This window comes from Peromyscus eremicus, chromosome 12, assembly GCF_949786415.1.
Source record: "Peromyscus eremicus chromosome 12, PerEre_H2_v1, whole genome shotgun sequence".
NCBI lineage: Eukaryota > Metazoa > Chordata > Mammalia > Rodentia > Cricetidae > Peromyscus > Peromyscus eremicus.
Genome location: NC_081428.1, coordinates 58,630,944 through 58,643,590, shown reverse-complemented (window position 1 = coordinate 58,643,590; position 12,647 = coordinate 58,630,944). Strand labels below are relative to the sequence as shown.

At 48.3% G+C, this 12,647-nt stretch overlaps 1 protein-coding gene across 1 annotated transcript in view; it reads left to right on the top strand.

Annotated features, from left to right (window-relative positions):
• The window catches only part of Sema5b (semaphorin 5B), a 122,461-nt gene that overhangs the window by 85,864 nt on the left and 23,950 nt on the right, over nt 1-12,647 (top strand). The window contains 2 exon segments of the mRNA XM_059277090.1: nt 284-383; nt 5,188-5,233. Coding sequence (XP_059133073.1) covers nt 284-383; nt 5,188-5,233 — 146 coding nt within the window.

Here is a 12,647-nt window from a genome sequence, read left to right as displayed (position 1 = left end):
AAACCGGGTATGTATTGAGGTGGCTGCTCAGGGTCTCTGGGGAAACCAAGGGTGATTACAGGTTTTCCTTTGTGCGAGGCAGAGTCCTCCCCAGAGACAGATGGTCACAATACTCTAGTCCCTGACGGAGGTCACAAGGCTGGCTGTTCACAGAGGCGGACAGGTGAAACTCAGGTCTCCTGGGGCTTCAGCCCTGCTCCACCCCAGCTGTCACTCATCCTCTCTGGGTTGATGCTGGCAAAGCTGGAAGCTTCCAACAGTAACAGAAGGTCTCTCTCACCAGATCTGAAACCGTGGGTCTCCAATTTCACCTATCCTGGAGTCCGGGATTTCTCCCAGCTTGCTCTTGATCCCTCCAGGAACCAGCTCATCGTGGGCGCTAGGTAATGGGGTACAGAAGATGGGGGGAGAGAAGAGGGGCACTTGGAATGGGGTAGAGGGGATTGTCTTAGTTAGGGTTTCTATTGCTGTGATGAAACACCATGACCAAAAAGCAAGTTGGGGAAGAAAGAGTTTATTTGGCTTACACTTCAGCACTGCTGTTCATCATTGAAGGAAGTCAGGACAGGAACTCAAACAGGGCAGGATCCTGGAAGCAGGAACTGATGCAGAGGCCGTGGAGGAGTGCTGCTTACTGCCTTGCTTCCCCTGGCCTGCTCAGCTTACCTTCTTATAGAACCCAGGACCAGCAGCTTAGGGACGGCACCACCCACCATGGGCTGGGCCCTCCCTCAATGGTCACTAAATGAGAAAATACCTTCCAGCTGGATCTCATCGAGGCATTTCCTCAGCTGAGGCTCCTTCCTCTCTGATGACTCTAGCTTGTGTCACGTTGATAGGCGAAACCAGCCGGTACAGGGGTACCTACTGGGATGAGTGCTCTGTGGACACATTGGTCTCCTGGGTCCCTGTCCTCCGTGCCAGGCCCTGTCTGGGTTAATGACTGTCTATCATCTAGGGAAGTTATGAATGCTAAGAAGGAAGGGAGTGGCCCTCAACCTCGCCACCTCAGCTAGATTCATTCATCAAAAGTTGTTAGGGTAGTAAGAGCAGGGACCTTGGCCCTAATGCCAGGACCAGCCGGGTTAGAGGTGCCCAGGAGCCCCCTGCTGGCCATCAGGCTGTCTGCACGTCGGGTGCGCATATGCTTCTTTTACAAAGGGCCTCATGTTCTGTAGCCTGTCCACCTTTGTCCCCCACTGTCCAGATCCAGATTCAGAAGCAAAACTGCATCTTCCAGGCTTCCGGGCAGAATGGGAGGAACTAACCACCCTGAATCAATCACTGCCAGTAAGGAGTTTAGAGATAAGTCAGGGGGTCCCTAGGCCAGCTTCCCCCATAGCCCCTGGGAACTTACCGAAAGGTAATATTTGAGTCTTACCCAGTCTCTTGGGTCAGAAGTTGTAGGAATAGGCCCCAGCCTTGTTTCAACAAGGCCTCCCATGTTGAAATGGTCTGACCCAACACCACACAGCAAGAAGACACAGGCTTGGGACTAGAACTCAGGCCTGCCAACTCCAGGGCTATGGGTCTGTATTGGGCCAGCTGAAAGCATGACATTCTGGCTCAGCTTGTGCAGGTGAGAAGGACACTCCAGGTGACGCCATGGAACTGGCCATGCCTGCCCTTTCGTTCTCCCCCCTTTTGTTTGCTGTGTGAAAAGGAGGTGAGTCACCTACAAAGCTCTCGTCTGCAGTCAGCTGAGCTGGGTCCTTAGTCTGGGCAAACTTGACCTTGGGGCCTCAGTTTCCTCTTCTATGGCCATCCTCCCAGGGATGCTGGGATGCTGGGATGCTGGAGCTGAAAGCTTTTAAAATTTTTCTGAATGAAGTATCATTTTATAGCAGCATTGTATGTGTTACAGTGTAACATGCCAGCTACATATAATATTCAGTAAGAACCAAGCCACCCCCTCCCATGAGCAGGCCTCTCGAGGCGCTCCCAGCATCCTCTGAGAGATGGTCTCTATAGATGCAGACAGACCAGAGTGTGGGCTTTCTTTCCCAGTAAAGAACGCACTTGCTTTGCTTTCTATGTTGAGAAGGTTGCCCACTCATGCACAGAGAGATTTCACATCCCGGGCTCTCAGGTCCTGCCTATAGCAACATCATATATATATATATAATATATGTATGTATATATTACAGAAATATAACCTGGAAACTGATATTCATGCCATTCTTTCTCCTGGCTAAGGTTTCACCAACCAGCACTTTGAGCAGCATATGTCCACTCACATCTGTAACCCTAGCATTAGGGATGCTGAGGCAGGAGGATCACCTTGAGTTCAGGATAAGCCCAGGCTACATAGTGAGGCCTTGTCTCCGAAAATGAAAAAGCAAAGCAAACAAACAGGGCTAGTGAGATGGCCAATAAAGGAGCTTGATGTCAAACCTAACGATCTGAATTCAATCCCCAGGACCTACGTGCATGCACGGCACTCACATGCTCCTGCATATACACACCCACACACATTCACATACACACACCATAAATTAAAATATAATAAATACTAAATACAAACAAACCCAGAAACATACATAGACACCTTTTATACCTGAAGAGTAGCATCCCAAGACTGTGCTCTGAACCTCAAGACAGCATTTGGAAAAACAAAAAATGTTTGTTTCAGGACTGCCACACGGACGATTTTATGTGGCAGCTGCATGATAAATCAGATAACACACGTAGTACACCACAGAACAGGTAATCTAGTGTATGTAGGAAACCACGCATGTAGAAAATAATCCGGGCTTCACTGTCAGCCCTGGGGGCACATGCTGTGATGGCTTGCATTTTGTAGATGATAAAGAGTGACAGAGAGGTTGCCACCTGCCTGTGGTCACACTGTCCCCCAGATCCACTTTGGGTCTCCCATGAAGAAGGTGGTTATGTTTTCTGTCTGCAGGTTTTCTTCATGTATGCAGCTAGAGGCACAGCTTCTCCTGGGCCTTTGAGCCTAGCTCTGCCTTTAGAGAGGGAGGTATTCTATCCTGGACTGGTCCCTTCTGCCCCTAGAGCCGGTGTCCTGGATCCTGGGCTCTTTCTGATGCTCCACCCTTGTTTTATTCTGAGCACCACCACCCCACCCCACCACCACCTCTGCCTGATTTTTTCCCCCTTCTCTCCTCAACACCCCTGGACCTCTGGAATCCAGAATGGGGAAATGTTTTTATCCATCTATAGCCTGCCTTATTCCCAATGGGATCGGGAGCTGGGCGGGATGCAGCGGTTTCCTGCTCACATCTCCCGGCTCCCTAAGAGCTGACTGAGATGTTATGATGAATGATTTTTGATGGGATAAAAATGAATCGAGTGATGTGATGTTTCCCCTAATGTGTTAAAGCTGGGAGCAGATGCCGACATTACCTGAGCACACAGCTGGGGTAGAGCCACACGCTGGAGTCCATCTGTCCTGGGGCCAGGAGATTGGAGGCCAGGAAGCCCTGCCAAGGACCTGGAGAGGGGGCTGGGGAGGGACAGCAGAGGCTTGGAGCCAAGGTCATGGGCAAGGCCACCCCGCCCTAGGCCAGTGGAGAAGCAGCGTGAATCTTCTTCTGGGCCAGCAGCCAAATCATGAGAGGAATCTCCCAGGCTGAAGTGTCCCATTCCCACCCCTGCCTTCCTTCAGCAGGGCCCCTCCTTCCCTTTCTGGCTCAGTCTCTCCTCGTTTCTTCTCAGCACAGCTGAGGTGGCCAGAAGTTCCTAGATTAATTATTCCTAAAAAGTTCAGGAACCTGAAGAGGGATGGCCAAAGGCAGATAGAAAAAGGAAAGAAGGTTCTTTGGAAAAAAGCCAAGCTACATCTGCTTTTCATTAATAAAACCTTTTAATGTGTCTCCACGGGACCATGAAGAAGTCAGGCATGAACTAGTTCTCCATTTTACAGACACAGACACCGAGGCCCACCAGGCCCCATTAAACAGTGGAGCTGGGAATTCTACCTCTTTCTCCTACAGGGTCTATTCTCAAAGCCTGAACTCATTGTGATGGCACACTCTGACCCTCCCCACCACCCTCGTGACTCCCAAATTCTAAGTCTTGGTCTTCTGGCTGCCAGAGCTCAATCAGGATCAGTGGTGGTGCTGAATTTGATGATGTTATCATCATCGTCATCATCATCATCATCATCATCACAGTTAAGGCTTGTGAGCCACCAGCTGTCACATGAGAGTGGTGTAGAGGCTGGCAGGACTGTGCAGGCTGGGCTGGGGAGACAGTAGTCAGGGAGAGGCTGTGGAAAAGGCAAATCTAGAGTCACTGGGCAGAGATGAGGCTTCACACAGGACCCCAGGGCCTCTGTGGGAACCTATCTGCCTCCCTGCAAGAGGTCTTGAGGATTCAGTTGAACAGAAACAGGCCCCATGGTTAGGAAAGGTGAGGTCACAAACTAAACAAAGCCATTTAGTTTGCAGCTCTTAACTGACCTTATCTTGATTCTAGAATCTGGTGGACATGGCCGAAGAGGTTGGCTTTAGAGACAGACAGAGAAGGGAGGCAGGGGGGTGGGGGTGGGAACAGAACAAAGTAGACCAGTCACTTCAAAACTACCTTCCTTGTAAAGTGGACACAGGGAGACAGAAAATAGAAGACTAATCATCGTTAGCTCCAGGTGACGTCACATGACTCAGGGCAGAGAGCACTTCACTATCATGGCAACAGAAACTAGCCTGGCTGGGAATGTGGTCGTACTTTTCCCCTAATTTCTCAAAAGGTCAGTTTTGCTTTCATGAGGAGCACTGAACATGAGCATAGGTGACTCCATTTTGATTTTTCAGTCTGGTCCATCGGGGCCTCTTATGAAAACTTAGTCCAAAACAATTCTGTTAATTTTATTTAATAATGGATTCAGGCAGTTTCTTCCTGTTCTTGCTGGGTCAGCCAGGAGCAGATACACCACGAAGTCTGCAGGTTCCTCCCAACTCTTTGATTTACTGTCTCTGTGACTTGGACCATTATGCAGCCTGCCTCCTGTAAAATGGAGTTTCTTGTAGCTACTGCCAGGCTGGGTGAAGGTTCAATGAACTAACCAAGGTAAAGCTCTTCCTTGGGGTTGGCTTACCCTAAGTCCTGCAGAGGACATCTTCCTGGCACCCCATGAGACCTGGGCTGGGAGATTGCCTTCCGGGGTCCTAGCTACAGAGTGAGTGACTTGTGATTTTCATTCTGTTTATTTTATTTTCACAGGAACTACCTCTTCAGACTCAGCCTTGCCAATGTTTCCCTTCTTCAGGTACATTTGCTTTTCTTCCCTTCCTGTGCTTTTTTCTGTATTTGGAAGCTGGGAGCCGGGCAGTACGAGTAGCGGGATACCTAATCATCCCCTAGGATCAGCAGCAGGAACCCCTGTTCTTTTCCTGATCACCAACTAAAACCCTGCTTATCAAAGCCACCGCTGGGAGGACACGTGGAAGTGGGGTGCAGAGCACTCTCCCGTGGAGCACACACAGGTCTCGGGCATTGTGCTGAGGAGCTCGACAAGGAAAGGCAAAGGGGGCACCAGGCTGAGGTGCCCCCACCCGTCGGCTGGGACTGACGGCTTTGCCAAGATGCAGAACTTTCGGGCTAAAAATGGGACTCTACAGAGCAAACGAGGCCAGTGAGTCTCACTGAGTACAAAGCCCAACCCAGAGTTTGGGCCTCAGGGAAATGGTGTCCCTGGCTCCTTTCTTAGCTTGTCCTGAGAGATCCTGGTCTATCTCGGCATTTTCATTGAACTGTGATTGATTTATTATCTGCTGCCAAGCAAGGCTCCCCAAGCATAATTCCCTAAGTGCTCTGAGAGGCTTTTTAATGGGACTCCTTGATCCAGAACAGTTATCCCAGATTGAGAAACAGATGCCAAACCATCTCTGCTGAGGCTGAACATTATAGAGAAAGGACAGCCATTCTTCTTCAAGGAGGGGAGAGCTTCCATTGGCCTGTCCAGGAGCTGTCTTAACAGCCTAGCATTCGTTGGGCACTTATTGAATACCAGCACTGAGCTGGGAGCTTGGGGGTATTAGACAAGCAGAATCTCTGACTCCAGGGAAAGATGATGATGGATGCAAACAGTCTAGTTAGAACTCGGGCGTTAATCAAGTGCTGGGCTGTTTGGTGTGCGGCTTTGCAGCAGCAAGCAGTTAAGGAAGGGTAAACCTCCTTGATAAGCTAGTTTGACCTTCTGGTCTCCTTGCATCCAACCTGGTCCACACGCTCAGTGATTATTGTACCTCTTGGCTGGACACAAGAGGAAGTATCTAAGGGTATAAGGGATGTGCCCTTTGGAAAGGAGGGGTCAGAGGAACCTGGGGATTGAAAGGAAATGCCATGCATCCATTAATGCATACTTTCCCTAATCCAACCTGCCATCCATCTGATAAACATTTAATGAATATCCATAAAGGCCAAGTCTAGGCCTATGTATACTACGGGCTGATGGTGAAACATCTCCCACAGGCTCATGGGTTTTTAACACTTAATGGCCAGTTGGTGGCACTGTTTTGAGACGTTGTGGAACCTTTAGGATATGGAGGAACCTACCTGGTAGATATAGGTCACTTGGGGATAGACAGCTATAACCTAGTCCCAATTCTGGCTCCGTCTCTGTTTCCTGATCCATCAAGATGTGAGGAGCCTCAGACAGAGCTCCAGCCTCCACGTCCTCGGCCATGCCTTTCCCACTGTAAGGGACTGTATACCCTCTGGTAATGGACCAAGAGCCACATAAACTCCTTCTTCCCTTAAGTTACTTCTGCCAGGTATATGATCACAGGGATGAGAAGAGTTACTATAGCATGGTGCTCGGCATTTACATTCAGGTGAGGCCCATTTCTTTGCCTCAAGGAATGCGCACAAGACCGTACAGGATTCCTTTTCCTGTAAGGGGACCACGTGTCATGTCCCTGCAGGCCAGGCTTATGGCATGCCAAGTTCCCAGAGTCACCAGTCCATGCTCACAGTGGACAGCCTAGAGGTTAACTTCTAATTGGCATCCGTAGGCGACAAAGCCAAACCTGACTTTGGTCGGGACATGGGGGAGCCAGCCCAGAGGTTCCAAACAAAGGTGAAGCAGGTGATCCAGGGGGCCTGCCCTGAGCACCTGGCAGTTGCTTTTTATTGGTTTCCCATGGTCTGCAAATGAAGGTCGTCTGGCCCTGGAGAGTGGGAATGTTGAGAAATAATGGCAGAGCTGTGAGAAGCTGTAAGGGATGGTGGCCTGGAGACAGGAGGAACCCTCCAGGCCCAGCAGGGTCTGCCTAGCTATTGAGAGGTGTTGCCTTTGAGCTGGAGCTCAAAGGCTGTGTTTGCCTGGAAGCTAAGGGGAGAACAGAGGAATGAGATAACACATAGCACTGGGGGGAGGCAGGATCAGAGAGGAGGAGGTGGGAGGTGAAGCCCTGGGAGAGAGAGGGGTCTTCATGGCTGAGCTGGGAGTGAGGTCCACATATTATTTGGAAGGCAAAAGAGATCCATTAATGAGTTTAAACAGAGAAGTGACAGGAATAGACTTGTCATTTAGGTCACCTGACCCAGAGCAGGTACTGGAGTCGTGGAGGAAGCAGCCAGGAGACAATTGTGATTGTCCAGCTGAGTGATGGAAAGGCTTGAGGAGGGCAATGGAATAGGGACGGAGGACAGGAAGGAAATCTTAATGTGATAAGGTCATACAGGGCCATAGCCTCCATAACCTGAGGATCATCAGGCATGCTGACTTGTATATAATGGAGTTAGTCATGCTTGGACCACGGAGGTGACATCTAGGTTTCTGGCTTACACAGCTGGCTATCATAAATTAGGATGGGAATGAGGCCGACTGGAGACCATTGGCTCCCTTGCCTGTGCCCCAGAACTGCTAGGGGAGCTTTGACAGGCACTGGTAACTCAGAGGTTCTCATTTGATTGCTCTGGGGCTCAGCCTGAATGCTGGGGTTTTCAAAAGCTCACAAGTAATTGCAATGGGTAGCTAAATTTAGGGACCACTGCTGCAGGATGTCGAGAAAGCCTTATCTGGGGTGCTGCCCCGCTGGCTCGACCTCCCCTGGCCTCCTCTCCAGCTGGTCCACAGGACATAAGTCATGTACCTTTCTGGATGTTCAGCCCGGGGCCTGGGGTTTGGTTCATCCGCTTCGGTGTTGATGTGATCTTAGCATAGGCAGACACCTATGGCACCCCCAGAGCTCATACTTGGAGTCGGGGTTCAGCTTCAGTGGGGTTCTCTAAAGCACCCTGCAAACCAAGAACTCACCTTCACCAGCATGGCTCCTAGAGGTTTAACCTTAAAATTCAGGCTGGGTTCTTCTGACAGAACCAAGGAGGGAGATTAATACATCGATGCCATTGTTAACCGTTCTAGAAGGCGCTGTCTGGCCACAAAGGTGGCGGGTGAGCAAGTAAGAGGTTGTGGCAGGCCATCCGGTGCCTCCTCCTTGAAGCGGGTGGCAGACCTGGGGCTCTGGTCAGTTGCCTGGCCTGAGCAGAAAACCCTGGCTTTGGTCTCTAAGTACCCACTCTGTCATGTGACCTGGCACACCCTCTTTGGAGAACCCACTCCCTGTCCTGGGTGTTGACCATGATGAGCTGCTCAGCAGCACCCCAAGGCTAGAAATGGGCTGTCCAATTGCACTGACAGGGGAGGGGGGCACTAAGCTGTCCACTGGGCCCCAGAGTGTGATCTGAGTCAATTTAAACCTCAAGTGTTTTATCGATGCTTTAAATAATTGACATCTATTTAAAAAGAAATCTAAGTGCAAACAGTTTATGCAAACCAGTGTCTATTAAAGGGACCTCTAAGAACCTAAGCACTATTAAACAGTTGATGTAAGCGATTGTTCCTTAAGGAGAACTGAAATTCTCAGCTCCTTTCCAATCCTCAAGTACTACAGAAGGGGAGTGTGTGTGTGTGTGTGTGTGTGTGTGTGTGTGTGTGTGTGTGTGTGTGGTGTGTATAGGGTAAAGTGAGGGCAGGGGATGAGAAGGGGGAGCAAATCAAGTCAGTTCATCTGCTGCCATTATTACCAGCATAACTCAACCAATGGTCATAAGAATCTTCAAAAAGGAGGTGTGTGATCTGCCATGCTGGGAGCTAGGGGGGCCAGCATGATGCTAGCCTGAATTTGTCAAGTAGGCACTCATGAAAGACCTTCATCATGGCAGTCCCAGGGCCTGATTGCTACCATGTTATGATCTTAGGGTACCAGAAGGCCTGTAGGAACAGAAATGATTATGTTGGCATACATATACACCAAAACATGTAATAGGACTTTTTGGGGGGGGAGACATTGGGGGTGATCCCAGTTCTCTTCTAGCCTGCTTCACATCCTCCACATTTGGGCCCAGCAGCCTGGGGCTGTTGGTAGTTTAGACTCTGCTCAGTGGTGAACTCAATGCTCAGATAGTGCTGATGCTAAGTACTTATCTCTGATGTGTCTAGGGGAGCTGCCATGTCCACACAGCGACCATTCTGTTTGTATCCTGGTGGCTTACCTGCTCTTCCTTGTAGACCACTTTCTAAACAGTCTTATTAAATAAGAAACGCAGAGCCAAATACAGAGGTAATAGCCGAAGAGATCAGAGTGAATAGCCACGACTAGCCTTAGCTTACCACCAGCAGTAGCTTCCACAGAGAGCTTCTTCTCGTCTAACCTATGTTTTTATTGCCTTCCTGTTCTGCCTTCTCATTGGCTCTAAGCCCAGCCACATGACTTCCTCGTCACTGCCTGTCTATACAGACCTCCAGGTCTCTATGGTTGGTATTGGGAATAAAGGCGCGCGTCACCACGCTTGGCTGTGTCCTTGACCACACTGAGACTCTGCCTGCCATGTGATCAGATTAAGGGCGTGGGCTACCACCGCCTGACTTCTGTTTATGGCTCGCTGACCTCTGATCTCCAGGCAAACTTTATTTATTAACATACAAATAAAATATCACATTTCAGCACAAATAAAATATCACCACACTTCCTCATAGCACAGAAACCACAAGTAAGCTGTGCTCTTGCCTGAGATCATCACCTGGAATTTCTGGAGCAGTCCAAGTAGAAAGCATTCTTCTTGATGCTGACAACATAATCTCCGCCTACCTCCACTCCCTCACAGGAACCCACCAAAGGCACATGGGGAGTTGTGATAGGTACACATGCACACAGCAGAGAGAATGAGAGGGAACACGTCTGAGGAGAAAAAAGTCTATCTCTCTGGAGGATGGAAGTGGATGGAAGGATCATCCTGACTTAACAGAGCTGAGTAACTTACAGAGGGGGTGTGGCAGGAAAGCAAGCCGAGTCTCCAGAAAATCTCAGACTGAGGTACTGGGTATTACAGAATAAAGACAACTAAAATAGGCCACCTTCTAAACAGAAAGGCTGGCACCAGGACTCCTCATCGATCTCCTTCACCCAATAAAAGAGGCTGAGACCTCTTCTGCAGAGTCCCAATGGAGAGTTCATGTTTAGAGTCTATGGGAAGGGTGGAGGGCACTCATGGGGTATGGGTCTAGAACGAAGAACTCAAGTTTGAATCTTTCACTCCTTCCCTGCTCCCAGGCTGGAGAATGAAGGAATCTTTGCTGGAGAAACTCAATGAGTTCAGAGACCAGACTTCTAGAGTATGACAGAGATGGGGTTCCTGGGGGAAGCTTAAGAGAGAGACCCCCCCATAAGCACCTAAGAAGTCTACCCACAGAGTTCCCAGTGTAATGTTTGATACTTAAAAGCAATTGTTCATGGTGTAAAATAGCGCGCACCTGAGAAAACAACAGCACGATAAACCAGAGCACTCAGCATTAGCTCAGGGCAACACTTGTTACATCTAGGGTCCCCACCTCCCTGTCAAGAGTCATTTGAAGCAAATCTCAGACATACCACACCAATCATGATTTCAGTACACAGAGCTTGAGATGGAGTGCAGTGGGAAAGCCCTGGCCTAGCATAGGGAAGGTTCTAGATTCCATCCCCAGCATTATAAAAAAAACTTAAGTTGAAAGAATTTAAGGGGGGAAGAGGTGAGCATGGAAGGGAGGTAGGGAGAAAGGAGAGAGAGAGAAGTCTGGATGGGATGGTTTACACTCATAATCCCAGCAGACTGAGGCAAGTTCAAGGCTAGCCTGGGCTATGATATCATATCTCAACAAGAGACAGAGAGAGCGAGAGAGCGAGAGAGCGAGAGAGCGAGAGAGAGAGAGAGAGAGAGAGAGAGAGAGAGAGAGAGAGAGAGAGAGAGAAGACTTCACTATACATTTCTTAAAGATAAGGATTACTTTTAAGTGACTTAGAGATATTTTCATATCACTAAATTCTAAAGTTTTCTTAATCATATCATAAAATTTCAATACAGAGCTGGGGACATAATTCAGTGGTAGAGCTATTGCCTAGCATGTGTGAAGCTATCCCCAGGACAGTAAAAAGAAAAAAAAGTCACAATACTTTTGGATCCAAATACACTACAGCTTCTAAAATGTCTCTTAAGTCTCCTTAAAGAATGTTTCTTCATTTTCTTTCTTTGTGTGATTTATTTATTGAAGAAACCTGGTCATGTGTCTAATAGTTTCCTGATTCTTCTGACTACAATCTGGGTGGCATAATTTATGCTCTGTCCCTGCATCAGATGTTCATTGATTGTTACAGACTTCATCAATTTGGACTCTGGCAAGATTACTGCATAGGTGCTGGATATTTTCCTCGGGAGGTACATAGAATCTCTGTCTGTGGTATTGATGATCATTTCCTAGCTCCATCTACTCTTTGGTGTTACAGTATATTGACTAGATTGCGTCTATAAAGCCAATTTCTTTGTTATTTCATTACCCAACAATACATTTGTGCACCAAAGGCAAGCTAAGGGTTTGCTAAATGTTTCCCACAGGTTCACATTTGAATGTTTTGTCCTTGGGTAATGGCACTGTTTTGGCAAGTTGTGGGACATCTAAGAGGTGGATCTTTGTCGGAAGTGTGAATCACTGGGGGCAGGCCTTGCCGTTTACAGGCCTGCTGTCTGGTTCTTGGCCCTTCCAGATGTGAGCAAGCTCCCACTGCTGCGGCCTCGAGACATAAAGCACTGTGCCTTCCCTGCCATGATCGACCATACTCATCGACAGTTGAAGACAAATAAAACTTTCCGCCACGAAGTTGCTTTAGCTGGGCAAGAGAAGCAACTGAATAGCATACACTAATATAGAAGAGAAAGTCACTCCCTTGTCACTCCCTGACTTCTTCTGAGGGTTCTAGCTGGATGGGAAACAAAAAATACAAGACTGGTTAACCAGAGAAAACCATACATGTTTTCATGATTCACACATAATGGGAGATCTCTACACAACAATGAAATCCAAATAAATGACCAAAGCAAGAAGCTTTTATATTTTTAAACAACGAACAATGGGTTTATAGGGTCTAAATTCTTAGGAATGGCGCTAAGATACATTGAGGGGGGTGTAAAAGTTAGTTGGAGAAATGTTACTCCAGTGAGTTACTTATTTTAATTGCTGTCCTAGCTCCCACCAGTCTGTGGTAATTAAAGCTATTGTCCTATTCTGGTACGGAGAGGATTCCTCTGCCATAAGACACTTCATGGTTTGCCACCTGTAGGAAAAGTAGAGCAAAATGGTCCTTTCTAAAGTTTCAATTCCTCGGGTGATTTCAACTTGAAACCATCAATATACCAACTTGACA